Source organism: Stegostoma tigrinum, chromosome 3 (assembly GCF_030684315.1).
Source record: "Stegostoma tigrinum isolate sSteTig4 chromosome 3, sSteTig4.hap1, whole genome shotgun sequence".
In the NCBI taxonomy this organism is placed as follows: domain Eukaryota; kingdom Metazoa; phylum Chordata; class Chondrichthyes; order Orectolobiformes; family Stegostomatidae; genus Stegostoma; species Stegostoma tigrinum.
In genome coordinates, this window is record NC_081356.1 from 87231003 (window position 1) to 87246485 (window position 15483).

At 41.1% G+C, this 15483-nt stretch overlaps 1 protein-coding gene across 1 annotated transcript in view; it reads left to right on the forward strand.

Annotated features, from left to right (window-relative positions):
- The window catches only part of LOC125451163 (protein limb expression 1 homolog), a 29236-nt gene extending 16767 nt beyond the window's left edge, over nucleotides 1–12469 (forward strand). Inside the window, exons 4-6 of the mRNA XM_048527960.1 lie at nucleotides 651–746; nucleotides 8785–8862; nucleotides 11619–12469. Of these exons, the coding sequence (XP_048383917.1) occupies nucleotides 651–746; nucleotides 8785–8862; nucleotides 11619–11870 (426 nt within the window). The 3' untranslated portion in view covers nucleotides 11871–12469. The remainder of the gene's footprint in view (nucleotides 1–650; nucleotides 747–8784; nucleotides 8863–11618) is intronic.
- The last annotated feature ends 3014 nt before the right edge of the window (nucleotides 12470–15483 follow it).

Here is a 15483-nt window from a genome sequence, read left to right on the forward strand (position 1 = left end):
ACAGTTGAGTTGAAAGTAAAATAGCAACATTTCATAACTCTTTTTGTCTGCACTAATCTCAACCTTCCTTTCTAAAGGTGTGAGAAGTTCATGACTTCTGTTATTCACATGTCCCTTCCTTACCAACACACCAATTGTTATTTTGAAACTTCTTTCTGATGTGTTCATTCTCTTCAAATGCATTTCTTCTTCAAAAACCACCTTTAATGCACATTGTGTCCATTGGATCCAATTTATGATTACTCCAGGATCCTTCCCAACTCAAGGAATGTGAATTTTTGGATGTTGGGGTTTCCCATACAACACTGAAAAAGTTAGAAACAGCACAAAATGATCCAGACAGCTGCTCTGCAGCCATTTGACACAGTATGGAGTGTGGATTTGACTGGAGGTGGACCTTGCAAACCTATCTAAGGAAGGAATTCCACCTCAGAGTGCTGCTGGCCATCTTTCTGGTCATAAGCTTTTTAGTCCCAGCAATTCTACCAAGAGTGGGGTGGCCAGTGTTGGGACTACTTCCAGCTCTGGTAAAAGTATCCTTTACTCCTGGGTAACTCAGGCTTGCTGGATATGGTCATCGTTAAAATATTAATAGGACAGGTACGAAAAGCATTTAATTTTGTTAGTTTCTTTTCTTTCATTCGTAATAGGGTAGCATACATGATGCAAAGGATCCTACAACAAGCATCGGGGCTTATAACTATATGCTGGAGGCAAACAAAGGCAAAACAATGTTGGAATTTCAGGTACTTTGTTTATTACTTTTTCTATGATTCTTACATCTTTTTAAGCTCATTATGGCTGAATTTCTTGACATTTGCCATGCCCAAAAAACTTTCTCCTGAGCATAAAGATGAGCAAATGAGGACAGAAGCCTATTGCACTAGGTTTGACTCCCTTACTTCCCTTCCTATATTCAGCATCAACAGACACGGATTTACAATCCTTAGAGAGAAAATTTCCTCGTCCTGTCTGTCTTAAATAGATTATCCCTTATTCTGAGATTGTCCACTGGCCTAGAGTCTCCCACAAAGGGAAACAATCTTTCCACATCTAGTTTGTCAAGTCCCCTGAAGTTATCTGTCGATTTTCTAAACTGCATTTCATGCAGGTATTCAACCTACAACCAACCTACACAACCTCTCGTCATGAAACAATTTCGTCATACCTGGGATCAACCACTGAACCTTCTCTGGACTACCTCCAATACCAGTATACCTTTCCTTACATAAGGAGCCAAAACTGACCACACTATTCCAGCTATGGTCTGACTGATGCCTTGTATAGTTTTAGCAAGGCAGCACTGTGTTATTTTCCATTCCCTTTGAAATAAAAACCAGTATTACATTTGTCATCCAAATTGTCTCCCGAACTTGTATGCTAGTTTTTTGTGATTTGTGCATGAGGACACGAAAATCTCTCTGTGGTATGGCTTTCCACAGGCTTTCTCACTTTTAAATAATATTCAACTCCTCTATATTTGCTGCAAAAGTGTCTGTCTGGACATATATTCCCCTCCCCTGTCAGTATTTCTCAGGGACCATCTCTTCTGGCCCACTTTGGTCCTTTCGTCCTCCACTCCCAACATGTCCCCACATCGCCATTACACCTTCCCACGCTATCACAGAAGGTGTAACATCTGCCTGTCTACCTCCTCCCTCCTCACTATCCAAGGCCCCAAACACATCTTTGAAGTGAGGCAGTGATTTACCTGCACTTCATTCAACATAGTCTACTGTATTGAATGCTCACAATGTGGTCTCCTGTACACTGGGGAGATGAAATGCAAACTGGGAGACTACTCTGCCAATCACCTAAGTTTTGTCTGCAAAAATGATCCTGAGCTCCCTGGTAGTGTGGTAAATAGTAAGAAGAAAGGTCTTAAACTGCAGAATGATGTAAATGGATTGGTCAGATGGGTTGAACAGTGGCAAATAGAATTTAAATCCTGAAATGTGTGAGGTCATCCATTTTGGGAGGACCAATAAGGTAAGGGAGTAGATAGGACAATCAAAATTATTGAGTACAAGAGAAACCTTTGTATGCAAGTTTATACATCCCTTGAAGGCAGCAGAAAATGTAGATAAGGTGGTTATGAATGCCTATGGTACACTTACTTTATTTGTCAAGGCTTTGAATGCAACAGCAAGGAAGTTAGGATGGAGTTGTATGTAATGTTACTTAGGCCACATCTGGTGCAGTTCTAGTCACCACGCTACAGAAAAGATGTGATTGAACTGGATGGGTGCAGAAGACACTGACTAGAACGTTGCCTGGGCTAGAGTGAATCAGCTATGAAGAGGCAATAGATAGTCTATGGTCCTTGTAGAGGTTGTTCTAGCAGAAAATGCTGAATGGGGCTCTGATTGAAGTGTACAAAATTCAGAGAGGCATAGAAATGTTAGTTAGGGAGATGGGTAAATAACAAAGACGCACAGTTTTTTCATGTAGGAAGCAGAAGTTTTAGAAGGGATTTGAGAAAAAAAATCACCCAGGCATTGTGGGTGTCTGGAAATCATTGCATGATAAGGTGGAAGAGACAGCAACTCTCAAGATACTTAAAAGCTCTTTAGATGGACACTTGAAACATCATGGCATACAAAGCCATGGGCCAAGTTCTGGTAATTGGAATTAACACAGTTGAATATTTGAAGACTGGTACGGACATGTTGGGCAAAAGGGCTTCTTTCCATGCTGTAAAAACTCTTTGATATCTGACTGTAAATTGGCATCACACTGAAATATGAACCTAGAGGCTGCAACTAACATAATGGGATTTGACAGAGTTTAACTAAACAAAATTCACAATTGCTTTTGCTGTATTTATTGAAAGGCTAACAGAGCTATATCTATTGCTGATTCACATATCTGTGAATGCCCTGCAACAGCTAGCAAGGTCTAATTTGAAAGTGGTGGTCGTGAAGTTGCTGTTTTGAATAGAAGTGAGGGAGAGTTCAGCCCAAATCTCTTCCCTTACTGTCCACAATCAGTGTTTCCTGCAAAGGATGTGTGTGTTTCTTGCACCTGAGCATTCAGCCAATTTATATAATCAGGAGCAAGTTTTTGTGGGTTTAAACAAAGAGGATTATTTATTCCCACATTCACCTTAGGGGTCTAACATTGCATCACTCCTTTACCCATACAACAAACACTGAAGAAAAAATACAGTTACAAAGCATAGTGCAATTTTACCATTACAAGCAGAGGGACAGTTTATAGTTCACATATTTGGCTCATCTTAAGAAAGCATTGTACATTTGAACCCTATTGAAGCAGGTTTTCACTCTTGATGGCTGAATCAGGTAGATTGACATAGCTTGTGTTATTGCTCAGTGTTTTTGTAGGTATTCTAGGGTGGCATGGTACCTCAGTGGTTAGTGCTGCTGCCTTGTAGCACCAGGCACCCGAGTTCAATTTCACCCTCAGATGACGGTCTTTGTAGAGTTTGTGCAGTCTCCCCATGTCTGTGTAGATTTCAGCCCACAGTCCAAAGATGTGCAGGTTAGGTGATTGGCCATGCTAAGTTGTTTCATAGGGTCCAAGGAAGTGTAGGTTAGGTGGATTAGCCATAGGAAATGCAGAATTACAGGGATAGTGTAGGGGTGTGAATCTGGTTGAGAAGATCTTCAGAGAGTTGGTGTGGACTTGTTGGGCCAAATGTTTTCACACTGTGGGGATTCTATGAGATAGATCTTTCAGCAGGTTTGAATTTGGTTACTTTTCTTACCAGGAGATCAAGTTTCCTTAATGGTAGACTTTGAAAGGAACAGTCGAGGGAGACTTTTAAGATGCGGCAGTATATAGGCTTTATAGGCTTTTTGGCTGCTGCTGTTTCTGCAGCTTCTGCTCTGTGTGAATGGATATGTTTCTCCTTCCATGTTGGAATAGAACGTTTGTTATGTGCACATGGTTTTGACCAGCTGACCGTCAGAGTGAAATATCCAGCCAGGATTATTTAAAATGAAAAGCTATCATGACACGATGAAGACTGGTTGGAGGGTCTGCTCACACCTATTTGTGATGAACAGGCTTCTCAACAGCTCCATTTATTGACTTTTGACTTTAGGCACCAGGAATTTGGATGTCCAAGTATTTCATTCGAACATTGATGATGGGATCAAGGAGTAGGCCATTCAACCCCTTGAGACTGTTCAGCCATTCATTATGGTCATGGCTAATCATTGAGCCCAGTATGCTAATCCTGCCCCTCCCACCTTATTCCTTGATCCCTTTGGCCACAAATCTACAACTAGTTCTTTCTCGAAAATACTTAATGTTTTGGTTGCAAATAATTTCTGTGGCAGTGAATTCCACAGGCTTACCAATCCTTGGGTGAAAATTCAGTTTTAAATGGCCCACCCTGTTTCCTTAGATTATGACCCCAGTTCACAGTCTAAGTCAATGACTGGCGCCATCATTGGGAACATCTTGCTTCATTTATTCTGTTAGAATTGTATAGGTTTCCATGAGATTCCCCTCAGTCTTCTAAACAGTGAATACAGTCCTAAACTGATTCAGTTTCTCCGCATATGTCATTCAGTCCTGCCATCCCAGGAATCAGACCAGTAAACTTTCATTGCACACCCTCCATACCCAGAACATCAGATAAGGAGATCAAAACTGCACACATTACTCCAGCTGTGGTCTTACCAAGGCTGTCTATAATCACAGCAAGATATCCTTTCTTCTACACTTGAATTCTCTCATTAGGCTGAAGGCAAACATACTATTTACCTGCCACATCACCTGCTGCATCTGCACATTTACTTTTAGCAACTGGTGCACAACAACACTGAGATCTCATTGTACCTCTCCCTTTCCCAAAGAAGAGGAAGGAAAAATGAAAAAAAACTTGAATTCCACTGTGAAAGGAACGGGAAACAGAAAAAGAGGAAATGTGAAAAGCTGACCATGAGTCTTAAGGAGACTGGGTAAAATTAGAAATCATAAAACCTTGAACGTCAGAGAGAAAAGGACATGAGGAAATTTGATGTTCACAAAGTAAAGCTTAAATTACATGAACAGGGAGCAATGGGGAAATAATTCAGATTTAACTCCTAGTTTTGACTTGGAAAGGAATATCCTTCTAATGGTTAAATTCAATGAGGAAGAAAGGTTCACTTTGACTGTTGTTTTCCTTTCTATAAAGAGGGCCAGGGGAGCTGCTGACACTATTGGCCCTCATTCTACAGCATCCCTATCCTTTTCTGGCCTCATTATATAAAAATGTTCATGTGAATATGTTGGTCAGCGATGGCTGGAGTAGAAAGGCACCGCACAAACAGGGAGGTAATGCATTAGAATGGCTAGTGATTAGGGACTCCACAGGTTGGTGCCTGGTACAGTGCGTGAGTCAATGTGTCATGTCTTTTCCCTTTAAAAACCCTTACATTGGTAGATCTCGAAGTCTCAAGTTGAGTCACTTACCCTGGCTACTCTGAGTGTGGTCACAGCTATTTCCTTTCCCAAGGCGCACTTTCAAAATCCAGCACAATGAAAGGCCAATGCTGAAAATTGGTACCTTAAAAAACTAATTTGAGGAGGTAGTTAGGGCAGACAAGTTAAGCAGATACTTTGCATCATTTTTATGGTGGAAGCTATTTCAAAAACTCATTAGAATACAGAGAGGAATTAAGTGAGCATTCCTCAGCCAGCTTGCTGCCTCCTCTTCTACGTCGCTCAGCTGCCAAACATCTAAATCCCCTGATATAACAAGGTGTAGAGTTGGATGAACAAGGTTGAGACCCTTCTCCGAAACATCAGCTTTCCTGCTCCTCTGATGCTGCTTGCCCTGTTGTGTTCATCCAGCTCTACAACTTGTTATCTCAGATTCTCCAGCATTGGCAGTTCCTACTATCTCTGTAACAATCTAAAACACCTTCTTGGTACCCCTTCCTTTTAAGCTCCATAGACTTTGCACCTCCTCAGATCCCCAATCAATCCATGTAGATGAACCTACATTTGTCTACCCTTCCTACCCATCCCCTGGTATGTGAAGTGACCATTCTAAGTGTAAACACACACTGGCCCACCTTCCCATTTCTGATTTATCATATACCCCCCTTCAGATACTGTTAGCCCCTTTCACAATGTTCTTTTCCCCCAGCCTGCAGCCCCAATCCTGAAGAGTAAGCTGACTGTCCGGTTCATGGCAGTAGCTCTAACCCCCTCTCTCCTTAGCCACTCTGGACGGCCCTACTGACAAACCATGGCCCAGCCCTTTACAGACCTGACCAAACAACCTAACACCAGAAGTTCCAAGCCCTCTGATTAATTTTTCCGAAATTGTAGGCCCTGTCCCCGAGACTGGCTGCTATGGAGGCACAGAACTGACTGTATCTCCAGAGATATGGACTACTACATTGAGATCACTCTCACTGGATGCCTGACCATGGCCAATCCCTTGGACTGGTATGGGTGGCTGACCTTGACTTACTGTGCTGGGTGCCCCTAACTGACTGATACCTCATTAGACTTTGGTAAGGACAAGTCCCTAAGAGTTTGAGCCATGCTTGCTTGCTGCACATGCATTGTTTTTGCCACCTAAGAAGCTGGCATTTTGTGAAGGGGTAAGATTGATGTAGTACATTGCCATTCAGCAAGATGTTAACTATTTGACTGGTGACTGATGACCAGCAAGGCAAGCTGCTTTTTATGTGCCTGAGCTAATTGGCAAGGCAAGGCAAGGCAATGCATAGATGGGGAAACTGTACAGATAGGCATGAAGGGAACAAGAACAGGATGTCAAGCACACGGCCCAGAGATGGATCTCAGTTCATTCCTTCAGATTGGTGTCTGTCTGTGAGTATTGTGTTTTTGCAGCAGCCTTTTAATGCTAGTTGCCAAAGCACCTTTCACTGCAAATCTAAACCAAAATGTAGTATATACAATGTTTGTGAGGGGCTGGCAAATGCCAGATGCCAATGTCTATAGGTGAGAGGTGTGTGTAGCTCTAGCCTATGAAACGTGCCCTGAGATGCAGCTTGGTCTTAAATAACATGGAGGCCCTTCAAAGCAAGAGGCAAGCTGAATTTGCCACGTATCTGCTCTGGTTTCCATGTCAGGTTTTCATTGATGTTGAGCTTGTTCAGTGCATTTGGTAAGTTAGGAATCTGAATATTAATGAGGTGAATTGGGCCGTCAATTAAGTGCTTAGCAAGCAATAATCCTCCTAGATTGATAACTTGTCACCGCCTTGTGAGAATTTCACAGTGCCATTTGTCAAAAACACGAAAGACAGAGTGAGGAGCTGTCAACATCAGGATCAGCCTCGCAGGATTTCTCACCTGATTCTGTCACAAATCTCACCATAGCCCATGTTGTTCAGAACCCTCTAATATTCTGCCCCTTGTATCATGTTTCACAGGAGAAGGCACAAGATACATTCTAAAAATAACAGTGAACAAAGGCACTTAAAGAAATCAGCCAAAATTAAGAAAGCCCTGGAAAATTGATGGGATAAGATTAGATTCCCTACAGTGTGGAAACAGGCTCTTCGGCCCAACAAGTCCACACCACCCCTTGAAACATCCCACCCAGACCCATCCCCCTATAACCCACACACCCCTGAACACTACAGGCAATTTAGCTTGACCGATCCACCTAATCTGCACGTCTTTGAGCTGTGAGAGGAAACTGGAGCACCCGGAGGAAGCCCACGCAGACATGGGGAGAATGTGCAAACTCCACACAGACAGTCGCCCGAGGCGGGAATTGAACCTGGGTCCCTGGTGCTGTGAGGCTGCAGTGCGAACCACTGAGCCACCGTGCCTCCCAAATAAAGTTGTGCCTGATTTTCTATTCTCGAAACTTGCATCCCAGAGTCTTGAATGATATAGCTGCAGAGTTAATGGATACATTTATTCTGATCTTCCAGAATTCTTTAGATTACCTCCCATGGATTGGAAGAAAATAAACATAATCCACTGTAAGAAAGATGGAAAAGAGAAAGCATGAGACTATAGGCCAGTTGATCCAGTATCTGTAGTGGTTGGTTAAATGATCTATTATGAGAGATGTGGAAACTGTAGTACCATGGAAAGCATATGGTAATGACATGATGATGTGTAAGATAACATAACATAGACATCAACAGTCACATACTAATGAGATTCTGAAAAGACAGAATGAGAAAAACCTGGAATAGAGAGCTGAATTAGAGATCAATATTATGTATAATAGTGTGCAAATAAAGAGTTTGGTGAAACTCCAAGATTCAGACAACAGTTACTCCAGATAAGGCTAGGATCTAAATGCATCACACTGAGTGGAGACAGCAGTTTAAAGGAGCATCACTCAGCACTGCAGGTTAGAGCCCCAGTAAGTTAAATAGACCTTTGTCCCATGGATCTGAGAAGAATGAGAGATGATCTGTTAGAAACGTACAACATTAATGTACAAACATCAATAGTACAACATTAACATAACAGATGCTAAGAAAGTATTTCCTCTGGCTGAGAAATTGGAACATAGTGTCAGTCTCAGAATAAGTGTTGGCCACTCAAGACTGAATTGTAGACAAATTTCTTCACTCAAAGGTTTGTGAAGCTTTGGAGTTCTGTACCACAGATCACTGTGGATGTTCATTCGCTGAGTATGTTCAAGATGTACGGCGATAAGGGTAGTGACAGAATGAAGGGGCAGGGAGGTATCATTGAAACATCAGGCATGATCTTGTTGAATGACAGAGCAGGCTGAGACAGCCAAATGGCCTACTCCGACTCCTCCTGGTTAGGTCCTTATTTTCTTGTCTTAATAATGCTTGTTGTCTTCCTCTTTTTGCAGGAATTGATGACTATCTTTCAACTGTTGCATTGGAATGGAAACTTGAAAATTCTGCAAGAAAGGAAGTGTTCCCGTCAGGTAATCTTTCAGTTACTGGATCATGCATGAAGAAATAATTAACAGCTGATGCTTACACGAACAAACCAAACAAATGGGAACTTAGTACCACACTTCACTTTTTAGCATACTGTAATTCCAATATCCATTCTGTAAACAACAGACATGCTCAATTGTCATTAATATTAAATCATTATTGCTTCACTTTTGATTGGCTTTCCGCACTAGTCTGCTGCTCTAACTAATCCTTTTTTGCTGAAGTCTCTTTCATTGCCTGGATATCTGACTCAATCTTTTAAAACTCCATTTGCTACTATTAAGTTTGAACTGCTCAAAAGCCCTGAACAAATTTTATCCAGTATCTTCCACCATTTCTTGATGTCAATGTGGAGTGAAAAATATTGGCTGAAGACTGGCATCCGTCATCCATGTCCGCTGTAGGAGAAAGCTGGGATCAGCTTTTCAAGTGAGCGTCATCATCTACAGCCAATGTCTTGCTTCTTCCCCATACCCTTGTCCATGATTTCTATCCAAATAATCATCCAACACCCTCTTCAATGCGTCAATTAAACCTGCCTTCACCACATTTCCAGACAGTGCATTCCAGACCCTTGCTACTTACTGTGTGAAAAAAGTTTCTCCCACATCACCCTTGCTTCACCTGCATATCGTTTTAAATATATGCCTTTTTTTTCTTGCTCCAATTACAAGTTGAAACAGCTCTTCCCTATCAAATCTGTTCAACCTACTCATAATTCTGAAAATCTCTATCAAATCTCCTCTCAGTCTCCTCTCCGAGGCAAACAGTCCCAATTTCTTCAATGTATCCTCATAATTAAGTTTCTCATTCCTAGTTCCACTCTTGTAAATAACTTTGGCACTCTCTCCATTGCAAATCTTCGAATCTTTCCCATAATGTGGCACCCACAACTGTACATAATACTCTAGCTGAGGTTTAACATATGTCTTACACAAGTTCAATGTGACCCCCTTGCTCTTGTACTCTACACCCCTATTAATAAAGATGAGGACACTGTATGGTTTATTAAATGTTTTCTCCACCTGTTCTACCACCTTCAATGATCTGTGCACATATACCACATGTCTGTCAGCTCCTGCCCCCGCCCCCCAACCTTAGGACTGTACCACTTATTTTGTATTGTCCTTCAATGCTCTTCTGACAAAAGTGCATCACCTAAGACTTCCCTGTATTAAAACTCAACAGCCACTGCATTCCCTCGAATTTTCTTTATAGTTGCATGGGCAACAAAGTGTGTGGCATGGCAGTGACATTCAGAAGCGCAAGTCAATGCTGTAATCAGCATGTGGACATCAATTGCCATGCATAAAACCTTGGGGCAGCTGTACGCACAGTTCAGAGGGAACATTGTCTGCTACTTATCCACCCACTCCACCAACTTGACAACTTCCTTTTGGAGACCCACATTATCCTCCTCACGGTAATTCATCCACTTTTCATGTCATCTGCAAACTTTGAAATTATTGCTTGCACACTGAGATCCAGATCTTTAATATATATAAGGTAAAGCAAGGGTCCCAAAACGAACAACAGATACAGGTAGAAATTCATTTCCATAAGAATTGTGTGGTGGTGCCCTGGCAAAACTAAATCAGATGAAACATTCCACTGGTTAAAGCTAACAAAATACAAAGGAAGATATTTGTGGTTGTTGGAGGTCAATCATAGCAGCTTTCCCTTAACACAATGACATCAATATTAGGAAAGGTAATGATGTAGTGGTATTATCACAGGACAATTAATCCGGACACTCAGGTAATGTCCAGGGGCCCTGTGTTCAAACCCTGCCACATCAGATGCTGGAATTTGAAGTCAATAAAAATAAAATCTGGAATTAAGAGTCTAACAATTGCCATGAGTCCATTGTTGATTGTTGGAAAAACTCATCTGGTTCATTCATGTCCTTTAGGGAATGAATCTGCCATCCCTACCTACATGTGACTCTAGACCCACAGAAATGTGGTTGACTTTTAAAACTCCCCTTTGGGCAATTAGGGATGAGCAATAAAAGCTGGCCTGGCCAGTGATGCCCTCATGTCACAAATGAATAAAAATAACTCACTTTGGCAGCACCTTCCAAATTCACATCTTCGACCACATATCAGGACAAGCACAGCAGATATGTACAAAAACAACCATCTGCAAGTTCACTTCCATTCAGCGCACCATTCTTAATTGGAACTATTTCACAGTTCCTTCAATGTAATTTTATCAAAATTCTGGAACTCACTCCCTGTTAGCACTGCAGATATACCTACCGCACATGGGCTGCAGTAGTTCAAGAAGGCAATTGACCATCACCTTCTTGAAGGAAATTAGGAATGAGGAATAAATAATGACCCAGCCACCAATACCCATATCCCATTAAAAATGCATATCTTTCATCATGCCGCTACATCCAGGAAAGTTTGTAGATGTTTTGTCACATCTCTGTATTGTTGACATAGTCCACAGCAAATACAGTGTGGTCCAGCAGCACAGTCACTATCCAAACATGATATATAGGTTTATCAAAAACACGCTGAATAGATGGCAGTAAGAACTGCAAAAACTGAAAAGTGCTAGAACAATCAATGCTATGTACTGTGAAACATTTTATTTTATTTTATGTCAGAATTGATTAATATAAGCCATCAAATATCAAAACATTCCAATCTGATGTTTGTACCAATATGTCGATGCCCATATTATACTATAATTGCACCAGTTATTTTTGTTCCTCTTTTCATTTCCACAGGATGTAATTTCCTATTATTCCAAACAATCTTTGGATGACTGTTTGAGAAGTCAGATGGCATTAGACTGGATTTTGAAGGAGAAGAAAATATCAGGAATTATAACTCAGGAACTCCAACTGTCTCTTAAGGATTTAGAGAAAGCCAGGGAAACTGGTCGTGAATTGCGGTTCTACAAAGAAAAGAAAGAAATTCTGACACTCGCTCTAAGTCAAGTTAGGTCAGCATATGGCTGTGTTCAAATGTATGAATAGAACATGGGTCTTACAACCTGGTTCACATTGTGCACAAATTCAGGAGTAGAAACATAGCTTTGAGCAAGATAACATGCTTTTACTGTATAACACTCCTTCTGATATCACAAGGATCAGCAACATACGATTGAACTGGCCTGGGAGATCATTACATTCAGCAAGCCTTGCAAATGTACAATGATGTGTGAGTGGCAGAAATAGTTAAATGACAATATCAACTGAACCCAAGAATAATCTGCTCAAAAAAAAACCACCTAAGGCGAAGGGTCCATTACACAGAATTCAAATCATACTATTTGCTTCTGTCGTAAAGTTTGCGTTATCATTATTCCAATTATATCATGTTACTGATAGCATGACTGTTTCATGCACAAAGCTAGTACCAGTGTCCTTATTGTACTTTGAGAAATTTTGTGAGATAAACAAAGATTCATATTTCAAATGGAATGATCTCAAAATTATAGCATATGGCAGATTGATAGAGGATGAAAACCTTGCTGCTCACATAATGGGAATTCACCTTATCATCGTTACAGAGATAGTAGGAACTGCCAATGCTGGAGAATTTGAGATAACAAGCTGTAGAGCTGGATGAACACAGCAGGCCAAGCAGGATCAGAGGAGAAGGAAAGCTGATGTTTCGGAGAAGGGTCTCGACCTGAAACATCAGCTTTCCTTCTCCTCTGATGCTGCTTGGAATGCTGTATTCATCCAGCTGTACACCTTATCTCACACTCACCTTAACATGATTGCTTGGGCAGAACTATACACAACTGTACTCTTTACAGTTGCATTTTATCACTCAGCAAAGATCAACAAGGACTAACAAGATCATTCATAGCCAGTCTGCCAGGTCACAGCTAATGACTTGAATGATTCCCATCAGCACTTTCAAAGTGCTGATCACAGCAGTAGCAGAGGCTCATAACTTCTATTTTCCAGCAGCCCATGTCTTAAAACATTATAATATTTTACATGTAATCGTCTAGAAATGGCAGGCTCTGGCAGACATTTGGTATGGAGGATTAAAAATAGGACTTGAAATTTTAACAAAGCAGCCAAGCAAGTGGCATGTAAAATGTGTCATTAACAGATTTCAAGATGGCAATTTCAGACATTATCAAATTTACTGAGGAACTTTTATGTGAAGTTCCTGTTCAAGCTCTTGGTTTGGAATTAAATTGGTTTTGATAACTTTCAGTTGAATAATGGCCGAGCTTTCAATGTAGTACATCTTATGGGTTCAGTGAAGCTGAAGTTGAATGACTAGAAAGCTTAAATGTTTGATTTCAATTGCCTATAGGAAAAGGTCTGAACTTCAACCCTATTTTTACTTCCAGCACTAAAATGACAAAAAATGCACCTAGCAAAGACACCAAAGGCAACCTACAAGGAAGAGACACACTTTACAAAATAATTTGAACCAAAAACGTAAATTTCTGGTGATACTTAACAGGTCTGGTGGCATCTGTGGGAAGAAAGCAGAGTTAATATTTCAAATTCAGCGACTCTTTGTCAGAAGATGAGGTGGTGAAGGGCTGGTGAAGGGGAGAGGTGAGTGGATATGTGTAAATGGAGCACAGAAAGACAGAGCGAATTGAAGGATGTACAAAAGGAAGGAAATCTTAGTACCCTTGTAGTGCAGAAACAGGCCATTCGGCCCAACAAGTCCACACCGCCCCTCCAAGGAGCGTCCCACACAGGCCCATTCCCCTATCTCTGTATTTCCCATGTCTAAACCATCTAATATAAACATCCCTGGGCACTACGGACAATTTAATATAGCCAACCCATCTACCCTGCACATCTTTGCACCGAGGAAGGAAACCGGAGCACCCAGAGGAAACCCATGCAGACACCGGGAGGATGTGTAAACTCCATACAGACAGTTGCCCAAGGCTGGAATCGAACCTGGGTCCCTGGCGCTTTGAGGCAGCAAACACCATGCCACTCCTTTTTTAAGAAATAAAATTCCACCAGGATTCAAACCCAGCTCACCTGAACATTACCTGGGTCTTTAGATTAACAGTGCAGCAATAATGCCACTAGACCATCACCTCCCCAAAGAACAAGCAGCAGTTCAGGACAGAATTCAAAACACCCTAGAAAGGGCTTGAACCCACAATCCCTGCCTTAGGATGGCAGTGCCTTTTCCTCTAGGCCACTGGGGCCAGGTGCTTAATAATAGCATCTCAGGCAGAAGGAAATTTAAATAATTGATAAGAACTAAGACTAGGTAAGAATGGGTAAGCAGTACTGAAAGCAACCCAAATAATGTGATAATAGGTCAATGGGTAAGTGAGAATAGGAGATTGTGCTAAAAGCAACCCATGTCATAACAGGACTGGGTGTGCAGTGGGTAAAAAAAAAAGGGTGAAATCAGGCTCTAAAATCATTGAACTCATGAGTCCTGAGGCTGCGGAGTCTCCAAGCAGAAAATGCAATGTTGTTATTCAAGCTTGCATTAAGCTTCGCTGGAGCATCACAGTGGGCCTGAGACAGAAATGATGATTTGGGAACACAGCGGTGTGTTGAAGTGGCAGGCAACTGGAAGCTCAAGGTCATTTTTGTGGAATGAATGTTGGCATTCTGCAAGACAGTGACCCAGTCTGTGTTTTGTTTCCCCAATGTAGAGGAGATCATATTGTGAGCAGCGAATACACAGTGAAGACTAGATTGAACGAAGTGCAGGAAAATTACTGCTTCACCTGTGAATTGTGTCTCGGGCCTTGGATAGTGAGGAGGGAGGAGGTAAACAGATAGTTGTTTCACCTTCTCAGCCTACAGAAGAAGATGCTGTGGAACAAAGATCAATTACATCAGTATTAATTATGCACAAACATACTTCTGACTACAGAATAAATTACTGAAATATCATATGGGAGCAGCCTGCCATTTCAGAGCTAAGCTGTTTTGGATACACAGCTTCCTGTTGCTGCTACAAAAGTACTGAGTGAGAGAAAGAGAAGCTATCCTCAACCTGTAATGTTAACAGGTGAATTCGGATCTGTGTTTACCATAGTTTGGGTAAATATTTAATTTTTGATATGAGAAACATTGCTTAATGATAGAAATGGAAAGAACAATGTATAGATCCTCAGATGTTGTAAGAACTGTTCTATTCACAATAACATTAAGTGTACAAGAAAAACTGATCTCTGTAAACATTATTAAACTCTTCAACTCACCATTATGAGCCTGAATAAGTTATCAGGCTGCTGTGATTCAGTTTGTGGCACTCTCTGTCTTTGAGTTGTTATATTTCAATTAACATTAAACACCTATGCTTACATTCTGCTGTAGGACTGAAGGGATGCTTCACCGTTGGTGACAATGTCTTTTGAATGGGATATTATACCTCTTGGATAGGAGTAAAAAAAAATCCATGTCTCTATTTCAATGTAGTATTGGGGAGATTTCCCAATATCCAGGCCAATATTTATTTTTCAAGCCACATCAATAAAAAGTCAATGATCTGATCACTATCACATTGCTAAATGCGAATGTGCACTGTTTGAAAATTGTCTGCAACATTTCCTATATCACAACAGTGAGTGCAAGTTTTATGTCTAGTTCCCTGGGCACATTTCCCCAGGTTATTATGATTTCAGAC